This window comes from Pleurodeles waltl, chromosome 3_1 (genome assembly GCF_031143425.1).
Source record: "Pleurodeles waltl isolate 20211129_DDA chromosome 3_1, aPleWal1.hap1.20221129, whole genome shotgun sequence".
NCBI classification, from domain to species: domain Eukaryota; kingdom Metazoa; phylum Chordata; class Amphibia; order Caudata; family Salamandridae; genus Pleurodeles; species Pleurodeles waltl.
Genome location: NC_090440.1, coordinates 165669322 through 165691171, shown reverse-complemented (window position 1 = coordinate 165691171; position 21850 = coordinate 165669322). Strand labels below are relative to the sequence as shown.

General features: G+C 43.4%; 1 protein-coding gene across 1 annotated transcript in view; it reads left to right on the top strand.

Moving 5' to 3' along the window:
• LOC138283878 (uncharacterized) overlaps positions 1-21850 on the top strand; it is a 272384-nt gene that overhangs the window by 133393 nt on the left and 117141 nt on the right. Inside the window, exons 3-4 of the mRNA XM_069222073.1 lie at positions 3820-3894; positions 8576-8650. Of these exons, the coding sequence (XP_069078174.1) occupies positions 3820-3894; positions 8576-8650 (150 nt within the window). The remainder of the gene's footprint in view (positions 1-3819; positions 3895-8575; positions 8651-21850) is intronic.

The following is a 21850-nucleotide window of genomic DNA, read 5'->3' as shown; positions in this document are numbered from 1 at the left end:
CCCTATGACCAATGAATTTTTGTTTACATACCTCTTATTTCAAACAAAAACAAAAAACAAAAACATCAACAACAAACAAAAACATTATAAGCAAATCAGATTTGAATGATAAAAGCAATCACTGTAGAGCAATGGAAGTGGATTAACATATTGATCTCATAACCTTTCACATCAGATACATCTACAATAAAAAGACTGAAACTTATATACTCTGATTGGGATAATAAATGAGTGAACAATGACTCTAAACCAGCAAGTTGATGTAGAATGAGTTCTGCTCATGTAAAGGTACACGGTCCACCTGAAAGGTTTGCTAGAATGTAAGTGAAAGTCAGAGTTCCACACAAAAAAACACAGAGAGTTAACTGGTAAGGTTGCTTAGTTCCAGTGGAAAAATGTAATCAAACAAGTTGACAAACTTTATATTGATCCCACGTAGAACTTGAACTGAAGGCGCCAGTCGCGAAAAATGGATCCATGGGGTTGGTACTTTAATCAATCAGGCTCAGGTTGGGGGTTTGGTCCCTCCCCTAACCCCGCACGCACACACCTGACGGGAGACCACACAGCACACTCATGGTCAGTGGCGAGTCGTGGTAGGATCTGCAAAAGAAAAAAGTATGACTTTTCTTGCAAATAACATTTGCCATCTGAAATGTGCCCTTCTTCCTTTCCTCCTTGTTTTATAATCTTGGGGCCCTTTGTTATCATTTCTGCAGGTTCTGGAGGGTCATTTGGGGATTCAACCCACACCTTAGCACTGAGGTTTTTATCTGCTGCAACACAGCTTCCCTTTCCTTGCACTGTCAGAAGGGCTGGGGCAAACTCCTTCTTTACCAAACCTCCATTCACTGCACTTGTGACAAGTTGGGCAATTCTGTCTCCAATCTGTATGAATGAATCAGATTCTCTTCTAGTTATCAGCATCATTTTGATTTCTCCTTGGTAATCTGCAGCAATCACTCCCCCTAAAACCTGATCAATTTGCCATATCTGTCCTGGTAACTTTCCTCTCTCCAACTGATCTTTGACTGTTTGTGGGACAGATCTCTGTTGTGCGTGCTGACAAATAGGACAGTGCAAAATCACGTTTTTATCAAATCTAGGGGAATGTGCATCCCTCTAATCTCTGCCCACCTGTAAGTGGCTTTTTCTCCTAGATGTCCACATTTCTGGTGCACCCACTTAGCCGTCCCCACTAAGTCAGAATTCTGGGTGGACACTTCTCTCTCTGAATTTTTCTCTTTAACATCTGCAAGGGAATTGAACCAGTTATGTACAAGCCATGTGGAAAACCAAATGGATAAAACATTGGCAGTGAACCAAGAATCAGTGTAAAAATGACACATCTCAAGCAGCTCTTGCTTTAAAGTCTGATACACATTGTACAACTCTGTTCCTTCTCCTGTGGTAGACAACAACTTTTCATTCAATGAATCATTAGTCAAACAAACATGTTTTTTATCCTCAGGGGACACAAATTCAAATGGTGCACTCAATTTCACTGGTGACTCTTTTACCTGTGGTGTTCCCTGAACCCTCTCCTCATCCTGAAAAGGGGCTTGTGACACATGTTCATGTAGGGCTGCAGTGACTCTAGCCCTGTCTTGCATGTACCAGATCCAGTGTATGATACTAGCCTCCTGTGCCTGTCCTATACTGTGAGATATAGGTGAACTCATCACCCACTGCATGCTTGATATTTCAGGTTTCAGAATTACATTATCATTTAATGTAATCTGCTCAGTATTCACTAGAGCCAAATAACAAGTCAAAAGCTTAATCCAAAGTTCCAGGGGCACTCTTGTCTTCCCCTGTTCCTGATTTACATGTAAATCAGTGTTTCCCTCTTGCACTGCGCACAAATCTAAAGTCTGAATTATTTAATTTGCCAAATCAAAAGCGCGCAGCTGTTCATGTTTTTTCCTAGTTACTTTGTTCCAAAGTGTTAAGATTTCACTCAGATGGGGGCTATACTGTTTCCAAAAATCAAACAAGCTCATGAAACTCGGTGTCTCTTGCTTAGTGCAAATAGTAAGAAACTCTAAAATCTTTTGTTTTACTTGTGACAACATCTGTCTATTTTCTGGATTCCACTGAATTCCCAGTAGCTGCACATTTTGCGACAGTACTGCTGCCTTGTCTGAATTCATTTTAAACATTGTACTTTGCAAAAGCGGTCTGAAAATAACATTCTCAACTCTGTTCACAGTGTAATCTGTTAAGGAATGCACTTCAGCTGCCAATAACCGTGGGCTGCTCTGCACATCTACGCTCTTTTCAAGAGGCTCAGATTAGCCGCCCCCTTTTTTAACCTTCCCATTACTGGAATGGGAAAAGCCAGATTCTACTACAATAGTTTTATAGATTTCAGCATTATCTTGCAATAATGTGTTCTGGCTAATTTGCTCACGTAAATTCTTATTTTCATTCTCTAACTGCCTACATCTCTCCTGCATTTTTCTGTAAGCAGACAAAAGTATCCAAACCCTTCTGTCAAGAACAAAAGGAACATCATTTCTTTCAAAAGGCACATTGTCTAAATATCAATCAAAGTACTCATTCCAAGACTCACAAAGTCCTGATAAACAAGAAAACATGTTTCTCACAGCACCATAAGGCAGTTTAACTTCACATGCATTTTCAAATATGGTCTGCCGTGCTTCTTTAATTCTCTAAACAACAAAAAACAATTACACTTTTAAATAGTGCACTTCCAATCTCTAACTCCGACTCCCAGACTGCCGATTAACGCTAAAATGTTTTGCTTTCCATCTCTTATCTTATCTTATTACCGAGCTGACAAAACTTCTCTGGAATGCACTTCTTAGTTTAAAGAAGACATTTATTGTTATTATTACTTCACCACGAGGTTCCTGAAAGACGAGATTAGTAGGTTGGAAGCACACATTTTAAAGTAGTCGCAGCAGTGAAAGCAAAATATATCAAAGTACTTCTCAGCTGCAATGTACACAGCAAATACATGGGATTATATTATACCATAACTTCAAAGCAAAGCATAAAAGTCAAAATTGCATCACCGTAGGGCCTATCACTCCGCTTCATCTTTCTAATGCCTGGAAGTTGATGACTCCGGTTCAGCTGACGTCCGTTCCTGTCTGAAGTCCTCAAAGATCCTTTTTCGCTGCTGCCCAGGGCCATCGTTCCAAAAACGTGCCCCCTTCTGCTCAGCCTTGGGAAGAGGAGGGGTCTAGGAGATCTGGCCGGTCTCCAAAGGCTTGTTTTCCTTTCCTGAGTCTGAGAGCAGGGGACACGTTTTTGGAACGATGGCCCTGGGCAGCAGCGAAAAAGGATCTTTCAGGACTTCATGCAGGAACGGACGTCAGTTTCCTGTCTCCCGTTTGGGTGGAAAATCTCTTTCTCGCAGTTGAACCGGAGTCATCAACTTGCAGGCATTAGAAAGATGAAGCGGAGTGATAGGCCCTACGGTGATGCAATTTTTACTTTTATGCTTTGCTTTGAAGTTATGCTATAATACAATCACATGTATTTGCTGTGTACATTGCAACTGAGAAGTACTTTGATATATTTTGCTTTCACTGCTGCGACTACTTTTAAACGTGTGCTTCCAACCTACTAATCTTGTCTTTCAGGAACCTCGTGGTGAAGTAATAGTAACAATAAATGTCTTCTTTAAAGTAAGAAGTGCATTCCAGAGAAATTTTGTCAGCTCGGTCATAAGATAAGAGAAGGAAAGCAAAACATATGGTGAACGGATATTCGCCACCGCGGCGGTATGTTGGTGCAAAGAACAAATAAGCTTGCTTACTTTTTCTTGCTTGTCTTTATATTCTTCAGGGACAGTTTCAGATGAAGAAATGAGGATGACTAAGGTGAACAGGAATGCGGATCAAATACAAATGGAATCTTCCGGTAAGTGAGTTTTCCAAGGCAACCACCTCATGTGTACTTCAGTCAACAGATGCAAAGCCAAAGGCTTGGGCTCAGTATTTTATAGCACCTCAGCCAGGGTGGCTGTGGAGTCATGTGATCATGCCGAGATCTTGTTTGAATTACTGATCTCAGGATGTTCACAGGGAGCAGTTAAGAGCCAGGGATAGGCTGCCAAGGAGTCATATGATCAAGTAAGAAATGGATGGGTGCAAAACCTTAATGGGTGATGGGAAAGAAAAGCTCCCAGTACATTTAAAGATAGCAGGGCGAACGTAGCTGGGTGCTTAACTCTGCTCCAACCAACATGATTATTCACAGAGTTCAGGCAACATATGGAACAGGCCTTGACAGATCTCTCCCCGGTTGCCTTACTGGGTAGGGCTTTTCTGGGTTACGAACATGAAAAGAACAGACTAAACATGGGCCATAAACATGACTGATGGGCTCCCAGGATGTGTCTTCTGTACCATAATCGCTCCAGTCGACCAAAAAGAACAATTTGCCTTTTTCTCTCTTGGAATCGACTATCTTCTTTACCTCAAATTCAGAATGTCCCTTGATTTGTACTGGAGGTGGTGGAGTTTTTTTTGTCTTTGTGGGTGACAGGGCCTTAACACAGACACATCCTTCTGACACAGCCCTGTAGCAAAGAATAGAATGCATTTACAGGAACCGCCGTGACAGCAGTTCCTGCCAATGTCTTTATAAATGACCGCCTGCTTGGCATTCATTTATAAATTAAGTGGGTGACCTCTCCTCCATGGGGGCAGATTCATTTATTCGATCCCCAAGGCAGGGCCACAGGCCATCAGCCCAGATATAAATCTGGGCCTAAGCCCCCAGCCTTATATGTGGGCTTAGATTTACTAAGAGAATCAGCTAGTCTTATTGTTGCTTCCTTTCACAATTGCATATGCTCTCTAGCTTCTTGGTTTATCTGAGACAGTTTTGCATTTTGTTTTTTCATCAGAGGAACTTTTCCTTAGATGATTTCCAAGAGACTTGCCTTTGGATGATTTCCACTGTTACAATAAAAAGTCTGAAACTTATATACTCTGATTTGGATAATAACTGATTGAACAGTGACTCTAAACCAGCAAGTTGATGTAGCATGAGTTCTGCTCATGTAAAGGTACACGGTCCACCTGAAAGGTTTGCTGGAATGTAAGTGAAAGTCAGAGTTCCACACAAAAAAACACAGACAGTTAACTGGTAAGGTTGCTTAGTTCCAGTGAAGAATGTAATCAAACAAGTTGACAAACTTTATATTGATCCCACGTAGAACTTGAACTGAAGGCGCCAGTTGCGAAAAATGGATCCATGGGGTTCGTAATTTAATCAATCAGGTTCAGGTTGGGGGTTTGGTCCCTCCCCTAACCCCACACGCACACACCTGACGGGAGACCACACAGCACACTCATGGTCAGTGGCGAGTTGTGGTAGGATCTGCAAAAGAAAAAAGTATGACTTTTCTTGCAAATAACATTTGTCATCTGAAATATGCCCTTCTTCCTTTCCTCCTTGTTTTATAATCTTGGGCCCTTTGTTATAATTTTTGCAGGTTCTGGAGGGTCATTTGGGGATTCAACCCACACCTTAGCACTGAGGTTTTTATCTGCTGCACCACAGCTTCCCTTTCCTTGCACTGTCAGAAGGGCTGGGGCAAACTCCTTCTTTACCAAACCTCCATTCACTGCACTTGTGACAAGTTGGGCAATTCTGTCTCCAATCTGTATGAATTAATCAGATTCTCTTCTAGTTATCAGCATCATTTTGATTTCTCCTTGGTAATCTGCAGCAATCACTCCCCCTAAAACCTGATAAATTTGACATATCTGTCCTGGTAACTTTCCTCTCTCCAACTGATCTTTGACTGTTTGTGGGACAGATCTCTGTTGTGCGTGCTGACAAATAGGACAGTGCAAAATCACAGTTTTTATCAAATCTAGGGGAATGTGCATCCCTCTAATCTCTGCCCACCTGTAAGTGGCTTTTTCTCCCAGATGTCCACATTTCTGTGCACCCACTTAGCCATCCCCACTAAGTCAGAATTCTGGGTGGACACTTCTCTCTCTGAATTTTTCTCTTTAACATCTGCAAGGGAATTGAACCAGTTATGTACAAGCCATGTGGAAAACCAAACGGATAAAACATTGGCAGTGAACCAAGAATCAGTGTAAAAATGACACATCTCAAGCAGCTCTTGCTTTAAAGTCTGATACACATTGTACAACTCTGTTCCTTCTCCTATGGTAGACAACAACTTTTCATTCAATGAATCATTAGTCAAACAAACATGTTTTTTATCCTCAGGGGACACAAATTCAAATGGTGCACTCAATTTCACTGGTGACTCTTTTACCTGTGGTACTCCCTGCACCCTCTCCTCATCCTGAAAAGGGGCTTGTGACACCTGTTCATGTAGGGCTGCAGTGACTCTAGCCCTGTCTTGCATGTACCAGATCCAGTGTATGATACTAGCCTCCTGTGCCTGTCCTATACTGTGAGATGTAGGTGAACTCATCACCCACTGCATGCTTGATATTTCAGGTTTCAGAATTACATTATCATTTATTGTAATTTGCTCAGTATTCACTAGAGCCAAATAACAAGTCAAAAGCTTAATCCAAAGTTCCAGGGGCACTCTTGTCTTCCCCTGTTCCTGATTTACATGTAAATCAGTGTTTCCCTCTTGCACTGCGCATAAATCTAAAGTCTGAATTATTTCATTTGACAAATCAAAAGCACGCAGCTGTTCATGTTTTTCCTAGTTACTTTGTTCCAAAGTGTTAAGATTTCACTCAGATGGGGGCTATACTGTTTCCAAAAATCAAACAAGGTCATGAAACTCGGTGTCTCTTACTTAGTGCAAATAGTAAGAAACTCTAAAATCTTTTGTTTTACTTGTGACAACATCTGTCTATTTTCTGGATTCCACTGAATTCCCAGTAACTGCACATTTTGCGACAGTACTGCTGCCTTGTCTGAATTAATTTTAAACATCGTACTTTGCAAAAGCGGTCTGAAAATAACATTCTCAACTCTGTTCACAGTGTAATCTGTTAAGGAATGCACTTCAACTGCCAACAACCGTGGGCTGCTCTGCACATCTACGCTCTTTTCAAGAGGCTCAGATTAGCCGCCCCCTTTTTTAACCTTCCCATTACTGGAATGGGAAAAGCCAGATTCTACTACAATAGTTTTATAGATTTCAGCATTATCTTGCAATAATGTGTTCTGGCTAATTTGCTCACGTAAATTCTTATTTTCATTCTCTAACTGCCTACATCTCTCCTGCATTTTTCTGTAAGCAGACAAAAGTATCCAAACCCTTCTGTCAAGAACAAAAGGAACATCATTTCTTTCAAAAGGCACATTGTCTAAATATCAATCAAAGTACTCATTCCAAGACTCACAAAGTCCTGATAAACAAGAAAACATGTTTCTCACAGCACCATAAGGCAGTTTAACTTCACATGCATTTTCAAACATGGTCTGCCGTGCTTCTTTAATTCTCTAAACAACAAAAAACAATTACACTTTTAAATAGTGCACTTCCAATTTCTAACTCCGACTCCCAGACTGCCGATTAACGCTAAAATGTTTTGCTTTCCTTCTCTTATCTTATCTTATTACTGAGCTGACAAAACTTCTCTGGAATGCACTTCTTAGTTTAAAGAAGACATTTATTGTTATTATTACTTCACCATGAGGTTCCTGAAAGACGAGATTAGTAGGTTGGAAGCACACATTTTAAAGTAGTCGCAGCAGTGAAAGCAAAATATATCAAAGTACTTCTCAGCTGCAATGTACACAGCAAATACATGGGATTATATTATACCATAACTTCAAAGCAAAGCATAAAAGTCAAAATTGCATCACCGTAGGGCCTATCACTCCGCTTCATCTTTCTAATGCCTGGAAGTTGATGACTCCGGTTCAGCTGACGTCCGTTCCTGTCTGAAGTCCTCGAAGATCCTTTTTCGCTGCTGCCCAGGGCCATCGTTCCAAAAATGTGCCCCCTTCTGCTCAGCCTTGGGAAGAGGAGGGGTCTAGGAGATCTGGCCGGTCTCCAAAGGCTTGTTTTCCTTTCCCGAGTCTGAGAGCAGGGGACACGTTTTTGGAACGATGGCCCTGGGCAGCAGCGAAAAAGGATCTTTCAGGACTTCATGCAGGAACGGACGTCAGTTGCCTGTCTCCCGTTTGGGTGGAAAATCTCTTTCTCGCAGTTGAACCGGAGTCATCAACTTGCAGGCATTAGAAAGATGAAGTGGAGTGATAGGCCCTACGGTGATGCAATTTTTACTTTTATGCTTTGCTTTGAAGTTATGCTATAATACAATCACATGTATTTGCTGTGTACATTGCAACTGAGAAGTACTTTGATATATTTTGCTTTCACTGCTGCGACTACTTTTAAACGTGTGCTTCCAACCTACTAATCTTGTCTTTCAGGAACCTCGTGGTGAAGTAATAATAACAATAAATGTCTTCTTTAAAGTAAGAAGTGCATTCCAGAGAAATTTTGTCAGCTCGGTCATAAGATAAGAGAAGGAAAGCAAAACATATGGTGAACGGATATTCGCCACCGCGGCGGTATGTTGGTGCAAAGAACAAATAAGCTTGCTTACTTTTTCTTGCTTGTCTTTATATTCTTCAGGGGCAGTTTCAGATGAAGGAGTGAGGATGACTAAGGTGAACAGGAATGCGGATCAAATACAAATGGAATCTTCCGGTAAGTGAGTTTTCCAAGGCAACCACCTGATGTGTACTTCAGTCAACAGATGCAAAGCCAAAGGCTTGTGCTTGGGCTCAGTATTTTATAGCACCTCAGCCAAGGTGGCTGTGGAGTCATGTGATCATGCCGAGATCTTGTTTGAATTACTGATCTCAGGATGTTCACAGGGAGCAGTTAAGAGCCAGGGATAGGCTGCCAAGGAGTCATATGATCAAGTAAGAAATGGATGGGTGCAAAACCTTAATGGGTGGTGGGAAAGAAAAGCTCCCAGTACATTTAAAGATAGCAGGGCGAACTTAGCTGGGTGCTTAACTCTGCTCCAACCAACATGATTATTCACAGAGTTCAGGCAACATATGGAACAGGCCTTGACAGTTCTCTCCCCCGTTGTCTTACTGGGTAGGGCTTTTCTGGGTTACGAACATGAAAAGAACTGACTAAACATGGGCCATAAACATGACTGATGGGCTCCCAGGACGTGTCTTCTGTACCATAATCGCTCCAGTCGACCAAAACGAACAATTTGCCTTTTTCTCTCTTGGAATCGACTATCTTCTTTACCTCAAATTCAGAATGTCCCTTGATTTGTACTGGAGGTGGTGGAGTTTTTTTTTGTCTTTGTGGGTGACAGGGCCTTAACACAGACACATCCTTCTGACACAGCCCTGTAGCAAAGAATAGAATGCATTTACAGGAACCGCTGTGACAGCAGTTCCTGCCAATGTCTTTATAAATGACCGCCTGCTTGGCATTCATTTATAAATTAAGTGGGTGACCTCTCCTCCATGGGGACAGATTCATTTATTCAGTCCCCAAGGCAGGGCTACAGGCCATCAGCCCAGATATAAATCTGGGCCTAAGCCCCCAGTCTTATATGTGGGCTTAGATTTACGAAGAGAATCAGCTAGTCTTATTGTTGTTTCCTTTCACAATTGCATATGCTCTCTAGCTTCTTGGTTTATCTGAGACAGTTTTGCATTTTGTTTTTTCATCAGAGGAACTTTTCTTTAGATCATTTTAAAGAGACTTGCTTTTGGATGATTTTCACTGTTATAGTATAATGGGGATAACTCAGTGGCTGAGTGTCTGTTATTATTATAAGTACCCTCTAGTTTTTGGTAAAACAGTTACAAAATCCAAACTTATAGTATTCCAAGGGTGTGTTGAGGTTGCAACAGACCAACAGGGCTTGAATGTGAGCTCTTGTTTCCTGCATACAAGGAACAAGTGTGGCCATAGGTTTTTGCATCTTAAGGCATTGGGTCTGATTTAGATATTGGCGGAGGAGTCACAACAATGACGGATATCCCGTCCGCCTAAATCTAAATCCCATTATGTCCTATGGGATTTCAATTTCGATGGATGGGATATCCGTCATCGTTCTGACAGAGTAACCCCTCCACCAAGTATCTAAATCAGGCCCATACTGTCCAATGAGAACCAAAGCAAACAATTCTGTATTGATTTTTTGTTCTCCCAGGTGACCAGCAAAGGGTACAAATTATACTACTCCAGTGATTTTACACTTTGTTCTAATGATGAAATATACATATGCTCATTTTGATAGCAATAAACATCTTGAATAGTTTTCATTCTGTAATTCTTTTTCTGCGTTCAGCTGAGCTGTGGCCTCTTTGACCTGAGCCAATAAGTTTTCTGAATTACACACAGGTATGGTTCTATCCTCTTATAATGTTTTGTGCATTGCTCTCTGTTGTTCTTTCCCCAAGGGACCTAATTCGGGACACAATGTCTAATTAACCCTACTTTGTTGATAGGTAAACACAAAATCATTTTCACTGCAAAAACAAAAAAAAACTCATTTGGCAATCAGGTAGCACTTCAGCTGGACAGAAGAACTCTAGGTTCTTGTGGTCCAAGTATATTGTAATCATATTACTGGCAACTAGTGAGTAATGGCACCACTCTTGGAAGGATAGTTTAATGTCCAGGAGGTTTCGTTCTGCAATAGTACAATTCTGCTCCTCTTGTAATAATTGTTTTTACAAGAAGGCTATGTGCATTGAGTAGAGTCACCATCACACTGGGAAAGCACTCCTCCTACAGCAAACTGTGAGACATCTGTTTCAATAAAAAGACAAAGCTGGAACTGTGTGATGCAACACTAGCACTGAGGTAAATTTCTGTTTTAACAATCTAAATTCTCCTTGAGCTTCTGGGAACCACTTACAAAGGAGCCCCTTTCTAAATAAGCATTTGATGGGACTGACTATATCTGAAAAGTGTGTTATAAATCTGCAGTAAAAATTAGCAAACTCCAGAAAACACTATCTCTCCCAAATGTTTGTTCGGGAAGGCCAGCTGAAGACTGGAGACAGCTTCAAACTTTTTCTTCTCCATTTGTATGCCTACTGGTGTTATTTGGAATCCCAGGAATTTTATGGGTTTCTGCAGCATGGTTCTTGCGTGTGTCACATGCTCTTGTTCAATTTGGGAATAAATCAAAATAGTGTCCATACAAACAATAGTACAGGTATCAAGGAACTCTTTGAGAACTTCATTAATGAAGAACTGAAATGCAGAAGGGGAATTACAGAGAACAAAAGGCATGATGCAGCATTCGTATAAAAGGTACTTGGTACGGAATGCTGTCTTCCCACCCATCACCCTCTTGGACTCTGATAAGGTGGTATACCCGAGGCAAATGTGTTGATGGTGGATTGTTGGGCCTGATCCAATAAAACCAGAATCAAAGGAAGAGGATACCATTTTTATGGTAACCTTATTTAAAGCCTTGTAGTCAGTCAGTTCAGGCCCTTAACTTTTTTAAAGACAAAAAATAGTGGTGAGGTCAGTGGTGAGGTAGAGTGTCTGATGAACCCGTATGACAAGAGTTAATCTAAATAGTCTTTCAAGGTTCTAGTTTTGGGCTCAGTAAGAGCATACATGTGGCTACATGGGAGAGAAGCTCCTCGAAGGACATTGAGCCTACAGTCAAAACTCTTATGTGGAGGCAATGAAGTAGACTTGGCTTTTTTTAAAAAGCCAGAATATTGTTCAGATAAACCTTCCTTATGTTCTTTCAAGATGCCTACACACAATCAAGGGCTTGAAAATTCTAAAAACTTCTGATAATATTGTTGTCTACATTGCACAGAGACTAAGATTACTTTTCTAGTTTCTCAGTCTATCTTTGGGGGGTGTGGCTGGAACCACGGGTCTACCAAAATAACCCTGAATATAGAGGAGTCTATGAGGCCAAACATAACTTTTTTGGCATGCACGTTATCACAGACAATATCTAATGGCCTATTTTGAAAAGTGATCAAGCTTGATGATAATTCTGAACCATCAGCTGCCTTTATTGGCTCAGGTCTCTCCTTCTGGTCTAATGGAATTGTCTTTCATTTGCCCAGAGTTATATCAAGGACATTTTCTGTGGTCCCTTTATCCAGTAGGGTAGATAGCACCTTTTGTGATTGGCAGGAGAAGTTGAAGGTTACTGCTTTCATGAAATCTTTCGGGAATGTATTAGTAGTAGTAGCTAAGTATCTTCAAGGGGATAACACTCGATGAGTTAATCCCTGGCCTCATTGAGTCCCACCATTTAACAACTGATCGAGCTCAAGATTTGAGGTAGATGACACATTTTGTGAAGTCTTTTGTGTTGCCAGGAAGTCGTGAGCAAAATGACTGACTTTACCACAATATAGGCACAGGTTTAATTTACGCCTCTTCTCTTCTTTTGAAAGGGGACCACTAATTCCCCCATTTGCATGACTCACTCCCATCTGTACTTTTTTGGATTCTACCTCCTTTTTCATAACATATTACTAGTATCTTACTTTTTCCCCTAGTCTTTCCACCTCTTCTTTTACCTATGCAGTAAGTACTGTGCATTCTTCTGGGAGATCAACTGTTTGCAAGAAATGATCTTTCAATTTGTCACACAGTCCTTAATCCATTGTTTTTTTGCTCACCACGCCACGGGTGATACCCCGAAACCAGTCCCAGGATGCTTGTTTCTGGTCCAGACAGTGCAAGACTGATTTGCATATGGCTGGGTCCAAACTGGAATGGCATGGTGAGCAAAATAACTGATGGATTAAACCCAGATCTATGACTGGGGGTGAATGTTTGATTTGGTCTACATTCCGCCATCAACTGTTCTTTTTGCATTTGTCTCCCCAAGAGGTAAGGGTATGCCCAGATGTGGGTCCTGTGCTCACTATGCCACCAGATTCAAGCTAGCCTGGCTGAAGAGGGGTGATACCCCGAAACGGGTCCCAGGATGCTTGTTTCTGGTCCAGGGAGGACCTGGCCTGGCAGTTAGGGCTGGACTGTTCCCATGGGCAACAGGGTCAAGACTGATTTGCATATGGCTGGGTCCAAACTGGGATGGCAGAGTGAGCAAAAAAACTGATGGATTAAACCCAGATCTGTGACTGGGGGTGAATGTTTGATTTGGTCTACATTCCGTCCATCAACTGTTCTTTTTGTATTTGCATCATTATTTATGACGCACCAGCAGCCCAGTCAGTACTCGATATTTACAAGGTGATGCATCTAGGCAATGCATCACTTTTTTTTTTACCTGCGTCGAATATTCCTGTGCCTGAACCGGCGGTGCCACACAGTTCTTAATATATGCAAGGTAGGTGTTCCTTCGTAAATCATAACGTAAAACCGAAACAGTGATATTTACGAATTTAGGAAAAAGTGACGCCTTGTCAAGTGGTGCGCAGAGCCTGAAATGTCTCAAAATGTCTGCACATAAGCAAACCAGGCGTAAGACATGACTCAGTGGCACTGACATATACACAGAACATACCCAAAGCACTTTGGCAAGCTCAACTACCCTATGAAGGTGCTAATAATACAACTAGGAGTAGTGAGGAGACCACAATCACCCCCACTATCCACTACCACCACCACCACGTAGGCAGTTCAGTATGGGGGTGCGTGTATACAGCCAGAGGACTGCCCTCATTGACCTTAGGGAGGAGGTCATCACCTATTACAAACTCAGGAGGGAGTCCATCATTCGGCTTCTGAACCAGATTGCACCAAGGCTACAGGCACCATCTCAGAGGTCCACCAACATACCCCGCAGGCCAAGCTGATGGCAATCCTTTGCTTGCTGGCATCTGGGTCTTTCCAGACCACCACAGCCAGAGGGAAGGAATCTCCTAGCCATCTTTTTCTGCCTTCCTACCCTCCGTCCTGGATGCCATCATCAGCCTGACACCACAGTACCCATGTTCCCCAAGACACAGCAACACTGGACACAAAGCAAGGCTGGATTTTCACGTCTTGGGGGCTATGGACTGCACACATGTGCAACTAGTGCCTCCTGCTGCCACATCACACCTGTACCGCAATAAGAAGCACACATGCTCTATCATCGTACAGGCAATTGTGGACCATCGGCGATATTCATCAATGTGCTGGCCACGTAGCCTGGGACTGCTCTTGATGCCTACATCTTCAGTTACTCCATCATTAATGATGGGTGCTATGGGAATGGCCTACTGGTTGGTAAGTATATCTGAAGTACAAGACTGACCTAATAACAGTAAATAATGTATAACAAAATAGCCATATCTGTGTTTGGTGACTGAGACAGTGCATATGTAGGAATGATGTGCTTCAAACTTGCACCATACATCATGGCACATGTGCAGTGCAACCCTGCAAGTCACACATGTCAAGACACACCAAACCACTGTCTGTGCCTTTCAGTGGTGATCACTGTATACAAGAGAGGGGATATATGGCTGTTGTCTGTGTGTCCACATGTAACTCCTATGGTTCATGAGGCATGTCTTGTATCCCACACCTGGTAATCTGTGAAATGTCTCAGATCAATTGCCCTTGTTGTACCATGGAAAAATTACTTAAGGCAACCAACACACTCTTGCCACCTATGTGTGGTTCATTCCATCGCATACAAACAGACTATCAAGCCTCCAAGAGTTCATGCTACGCAAGAAGGTGGCCCCTCGTGCACAAAATAAATCTCACATGAAATGCAGCTACCTAATCACTATGTTGCAATTGTGCCAGTCTACCTGCTATGCAGTCTACTGTGTGCCAGTGCAGCTTGAAAACTGAGGACTGTGCTGTGTGGCCTAAAATATGTCCTACATTGCACTTTCTCAGTGAGGGAGTGCAGTGCTGATAATTTACTTGCTGCACTGTACAGTGCCACATTTCAAAATATCTGGGTCCTTGCGTCCTGTCCGCATTGTGGACCCAACACTGCAACATGTAGACAATGATGTTCCACATTGACATGCATTCACTAATCTATCAGTGACAGTAGCTACTGAACATCAGTGACTACTTTTGTCACATTTCAATCTGTGTTTATAAATGGTACCATATCATCTGCACTAGGTAACAAATTAAAAATAATACAATCTGTAGGCCAGAAATGCCAATATGAGTTCCAAGCCAACACCATAGAGAAGTGTGAGATAAGTGTCTCCTCACTAGTGTACCTACTCTCTGTATCAGTCAAGACTCATCATTTTCAGGCTAGTGTGAAAAAATATTTTGTAAATTAGTAAGTGTGTCACAAATGCCAGTATACTTGTTTGTGTATTAAAGTGTCAGGTACAATAATTTTGAAATGCTGCGTGTGCCGTCCAGTGTCAGTATAGGCCCCAGACAAGGGGTAAATGTTTATACAGTTCACAAAGTGACATCAAAAGTACAAAAACCACATATCTCTCGACCATACTGACAGTCCATATACAGACATACACTCATGTATACAGCTACCACAACAGATGCAAACATTATGTTGGTACGCCTGTTCTGAGGAGTAATTTTACCAAAAGAAAACCATATGAATTCAGCAATGTGTACGTCACAAACTCTAAAACAATGTTGCCAAATATGGCATTCAACAATTATCAACATAGATTGTAATGCAACGTGGACAAGGCACCAGTGTGCTGAGGATACCAATCTCAACATTCCTTTGACACAGCAATGATGATATAACCATTGCAAATAGGCTCACAATCCACATCAATTTACAGTACAACATAAATGCGTAAATATCAATATATTGTGTACAGGTCTGTGGTAAACAGTTACAACATCAGTGTGTCCTACATAGTGACTCCCCACTTTGCATCCCTAGTGTCAATCCCAGGGCACCATGACATATTGACTGATGAAAAGCAGCAGCTGAAAGCTGACAAAAAAAAATCATACGACTACACAGGGAACATGTTTAGAATGCACCACATGTACTCACTAGATTTCACTTTCTAAAGAAGTGAACAATTCAAAGGCTCTGTCATTGTCAGGTAGTGCAGCAACAACATCAGTGGTACCACAGGGACACATGTATGTGTGAGTGGGAAACAAGTTGGCATTGGCACAGCCTACCTAGGGATGTCCAAAAATCCCAATTCAAGAACAATATAATGACACTTAAAGTGACAAATGACCTTCAAAACACCTACTACACTAAGCTACTGCACAAATGTGAATGTCGAATTGTGGATGTGTCAAAAGAAGCAGGACATGTGCATCTTTTGATATGACACAGAGAACAGGAAGAGACATGGACTAAAATGTGCAAATCCATATGCAACCAATATAGTCCAATACTGATATAAATGTGAACGAGTCATACAATACACATAACAGACATGTACTTGAATGTGGGTTGATCAATCACCATGATCATTGACTGATTGTTCTTTTTTGTCATTTCAGCTGACCAAGGATATGGTCTAAAGCCATGGGTCGGGACCCCATTTGCACATCCACAGACTGAGGCAGAGCACAACTACAACAAGGCACTGGGCAAGGCCAGGGATATTGTTAAGCAGACTTTTTGGGTATTGAAGTCTCACTTTTGGTGCTTTGACATCACTGGAGGGAGATTGCTATACTCCCCCCGGTCTACAAAATGATCCTAGTGTGTTGTGTACTGCTCACCATCTGTGTGAGGCCCCATGTGGCGTGGTCCATGAAGACCAGAAAGCACAGGATGAGGATGAAGATGAGGACAGAGGGAAAAATGTTGCCACTATTGTGGGTACCCAGTGAAGAAACCTCACTGACAGACATTTGTCACTCAAATATGATGTAGCTCAATTGCCATCTTCCTTTTTGTTTGAATGAATCATCAAAATTGTGAATAAATGTATGAATACTACCTTTGTGTATCCAATTTCTTTTCACAGTCACTGTAAACATCAAAACACTTCCATCTCACCTAACAGAATTTGGCCCATCACTAAGGTATGCAGCTAGGAGTTACACTCACCCCAGGACAACATAATGTAGATCAAAATATGTGTGCCTATCAACAACATGTGCGAAAGGCATGTGCTTCGGAAAGACATACACCAAACAAAGGTAGCAACGTGGAACAGTGTGTACATGTTGTGATTATGTGTGCTGCTACAGTGTAATGACCACCAGACATCCTACCACACTCTAAAGGGAGGGTGTGTGTGTGTTGAACGTCCTGACATTTTTACTGCCTGACACGTGTGGAGGCCAGTGAACTTACTGTCCTATGACTGTGAACAGAGGCCCATATGATTTGCAGGGGCACACAGTGCGACCCAGTCTCCTTATTCTACATCAATATTTTCAAGCACATAGCAAAATCAGTGTGGTATCTTACATAACACAAATAAATGTTGAGTCCTGAGCTGTGCTGGCCCTGAATTGGCTACCTAGGCCCAAAGCAGGCACACTTGCCCTATTAGGTAAGGATGCAACTGTTACATGCAGAAATTGATGTGACTATGTTGATGTATCTTACTCTTAAATAAACAATGCTGTGACTCATACAGCCCCATCTACAGGTGCTGATAAAAACAGGACATCTCTTCCTCTAACTTGGATTGCCTAAGACTTTGCACACCCCTCAATTGGCATACTGGTGCCCCCATATAAGTCCCTAGTACATGGTACTTAGGTGCCCAGGACATTGGGGCACCAGGGGCTCCCCATGGGATGCAGCATGTGCTGTGCCACCCATGGGAGCCCACGCGAAATGTGTCTGCAGGTCTGCCATTGCAGCCTGCATGAAAAGGTGCATGCACCCGTTCACTACAGGTCACTGCATCATGTCACTGTAAGTCACCCCTATGGTAGGCCCTCCTAGCCCAGAGGGCAGTGTGCAGGTCCCTGTGTGTGAGGGCACCCCTGCATGAGCAGAGGAGCCCCTACAAACTCCAGCTCCATTGCACTGAACTTCGTATGTGCAGGGAGGCCATTTTACCCGCGTACTGGCCACAGGTGTCCTGTGTCCAGCTACAAAATGGTAGCTCCGAACCTGGGCATGTTTGGTATCAAACATGTCAGAATCATACCCCAATACTGTTGCCAGTATTGGTTGTATGATTCCATGCACTCTGGGGGCTCCTTAGAGGACCCCCCCAGTATAGCTCCTACCAGTCTTCCAGGGTTTTGCAAGCAGTCCGTGCTGCTGCCACCCTCCAGATGGGTTTCTGCCCTCCTGCTGCTTGACCAGCTCAAGCAGGGGAAGGCAGGACAAAGGATTTCCTGTGGGAGAGGGAAGCAACACCCTCTTCCCTTGGAAATAGGCATGACATGGATTGGGATGGGTATCCTCCCCAATCCACTGGTATGCTTTGAAGGGCGCATTTGGTGCCCTCCTTGCATAAACTGGTTTGCACCAGTCCAGGGACCCTCGGCCCCTGATCTGGCGCAAAACAGGACAAAGGAAAGGGGAGTGACCACTCCCCTGTCCATCACCACCCCAGTAGTGGTGCCCAGAGCTCCTCCAGGTGGACACTTGGTTCTGCCATCTTGAATGCAAGATGTGCAGAGGCCCCTGGGAGCATCTGAGTGACCAGGTCAGGTAGGTGATGTCACAGCCCCCTCCTGATAGGTAATCACCCTGCTAGGTGACCAATCCCCCTTCATGGGCTATTTAGGGTCTCCCTCTTTGGTGGGTCCTCGGATTCGATGTACAAAATTCCAGCAGGACTCCTTTACTTTATCTTGTGACCACTAGAACTGCACGCCTAGACCCTCCAGGAACCGACCATTTGCAACTCCAGCGAAGACTTTGCTTTACAATATTATTTACCCGTCACCTTCTAGCAACTGCAACTTTTCGCCAGCTAAGAATCCTCTGAGGTCACAAGACTTCAGCCTTCATGAGGAAGCAAGAAGAAATCTTCCTTGGAGTGAAGGAGTTACTCCCCTGCATCTGCAGGCACGAACTGCAATGACGACCGGCTGCGTGGATCTGCTCTCCTCCAGAACTGTGTGGATCTTGCATCACAGGTGGTGTTCTGGAATGGTCCCCTTGGTCCTCTCTGCCAGCTGTCCAACTTGGGAGACGGTAAGCCCTTGTCTTTCCTTGCAGGACAGTACCCCTGTGCACTGTGCCTCTTGCAGCAACCAAGGCTTGTTTGCTCCTGTTCCAGGGGATCTTCAGGATTTGTGTAGCCTCAGCCCCCAGCACTTCTTCCTGCCAAGCACAGTCTCCTCTCTGCTGCTACAGCGACGTGGAACTCCTCTTCAGGTGTGCTGAGTGGTCCTCACTGCATCTGCTGTGCTTGCTGCCAGTGGGTTGCCTGTGGGGGCTGCCTCCTCTTCTGGTGACTCTCCCAACTGTTGAGGGTCACCTCAGACTCCCCTCCAAGGGTCGAGTCCCCTGGGCCTTGCTGGTCCTCTTCAGCCTTGCAACACTTTTTTTTCTTCTCCTACACTTCCCAAGGCTTGTTGGTGGTGCTCCTGCACCACTGACCAACTTCAACCCAACAGACGACGTGGGACACCATCTGTATCACTTCAGGAACTCCTTTTCTTCCCCTATGCTGCACAGCTGGTCTTCTTCATTCATCGTCGACCTGGTCCTGCATCCACAGAACGGTGGGTAGTGGCTCCTGCCAGGACCGGACACACAATCACACACTGGACTTGGTCCCCTTCTTTTGCAGGTTCTCTTCTGCCGGAATCCACCTTTGGATTCTTCCAGTCCTGTCTGGGTCTTGCATAATCCTTCTCCTAAGCCCTTCTGTTGGTTTTGGAGAAAACCAGGTAATTACCTCTGCTCTCCTGGTCGCTGGTGGTCACTCTGGTACTCACCTCTTGGGGTTCCTAATTCCTCCAGCTCCCCTCTAACGATTCCACATCCTACTGTATTTCACATTCCACTTTTTAGTATATGGTTTGGTCCTCCCCTAGCGCCCACACTATTTTCCTATACTTTTGCCAATATTTGTTGCTCTTATGCTCTTTTACTGATTGCTAATGTGTATATAATAGTGTGTTTACTTACCTCCAGTTGGGGCACTGCCTATTTGTTTTACCCTAATAAAGTACCTTTATTTTTGTAACACTGTGTGATTCTTTCATGTGTGAGAGTGCTGTGTGACTATAGTGTCATTGCATAAGCTTTGCATGTTTCCTAGATAAGTCTTGGCTGCTCATCCACAGCTACCTCTAGAGAGCCCTGTATTCCTAGACACTGCCTACACTTCACTAGCAGGGGATACCTGGACTTGGTATAGGGTGATAACACCATAGGTGTCCACCACACACCAGGCCAGCTTCCTACAGACACCAGTCCACATGACTTTCTTCAACTGCTGGCCAGTTTCTCCTTGGTCCTGCGCTTGTAATTGTGCCAATGCTTTTGTCACCTCAGTTATGAGTATTTGATTCTCATTGTCACTAAAATTACTCTTCCTCTTTCCCTAGACATCCTGGCAGGTGCTGTGTTTGTTGGGGTTGTTGCCCTAGGTGCTGCTGCCTGCTCTATATTTTCCTTTCTATGTATGGGAAAATGTTTTTTTTTTACATGCGTCACTTTTTGTAGGATTTCCAACGCATTACGCACTCCAGTGTGACACAAGGTTGATTTGCGTTACTTTACATGCAGCAAAGCAGCCGTGGTTCACTTTTGTAGCACATGCGTCAGTTTTTGCTGCAACATCAGTCTCACGGATGCTTTTTTGATGCACCATGGGACCTTATGCCATAGCGCACCGTTCTGAAAATCCACCGCATACATGGCACAGGAAACTCTCATACCACAGCGCAGGTTTTTCGGACGCAGTGCGTTACCAAGTCTAAGGACCCAATTCTCAAAGGTAAACTTAGACCTGAAGTCAGAGTCAAACCCTGTACTGTATAGCTCACCATTCTGTGTGTGTGAAGGACAACGCTGTTTCTTTTCTCCATCGTTTGTGCCCAGGAGATTTGTCAGTCATGTGTGCCTAGAGCAGAATTTGGTATATTTGAGAAAGCATGATCTTATCCTCCTCTTTGGATATGAGCAATTTTTATAGGGGGGGGGGGTTAAGTCAGTGGTGTAACAAAGGTCCCCGCAGCCACCACGGTGTGTGGGGGGGGGGCAAGCTCCAGGGGGCCTCCTCAGCACAGAAGAACTGAGCACGGGTGGCAGGCCCCTGAAAGGGTTCGGGGGGGCCCACTCAAGTTTTGTTACGCCATTGGGCTAAGTGTTTAGTAATAAAGGGTTAAACTGACTCCGGTAGCAACCAGTGCCTAATATGGAAGTACTGCATTCTTTCTCTCTCCGGGATATTAAATTCCATTTTAAGTTGGTCCAAAATCTTGACTCTGTTTTCATAAAACTGAGCATGTATGTGTTTACAACCCCATTTCCATCATGTTGCATATTTCTGTCTGAGTGGCTGGTGGGAGCACTGTGTTATTGTGTACAGGAAAGAGGGGAGATGAAAAAGTAGTCCGCTCATACCAAGTCCCAGATCAATAAAATGGACTTTGACAGATGAAGAATATACGCTCCATGGGAAGGGTTTCGTGGAAGCCAGAGTACTTTCCAGAAATGCGTGCCCGCAATCAGCTGGTCCATGAAGCACCAGTGCTTCTTCGACTACCTCCTGTGCCATTTGTCCATGTAGCAGAACCACTTGGTAGTATTTAGAGATATGTGGGATTCGAAGGCCTCTGTCATCCAGGCGCCTATGTATCTGCTCTTTGGCCATCCTCGATCTCTTCCAAGCACAGATTTACTGATTTATGGTTTGTTGCAGCAATGCCTGGAATATGAATAAGATATTAACTGCTGTTTTTCGACCCATTACAGTCCTATGCTGTGCCATGATTGTTTGTGTTTTTTAAATGGTGGATGTGAGGTCTGCGTAGTTCAGTTTGGATATCGTAGACAGGGAGAGTACAATTGCAGCCCTAAATATGAGACATTTTCCAAGACATGTTGGAAAGAACAACGTT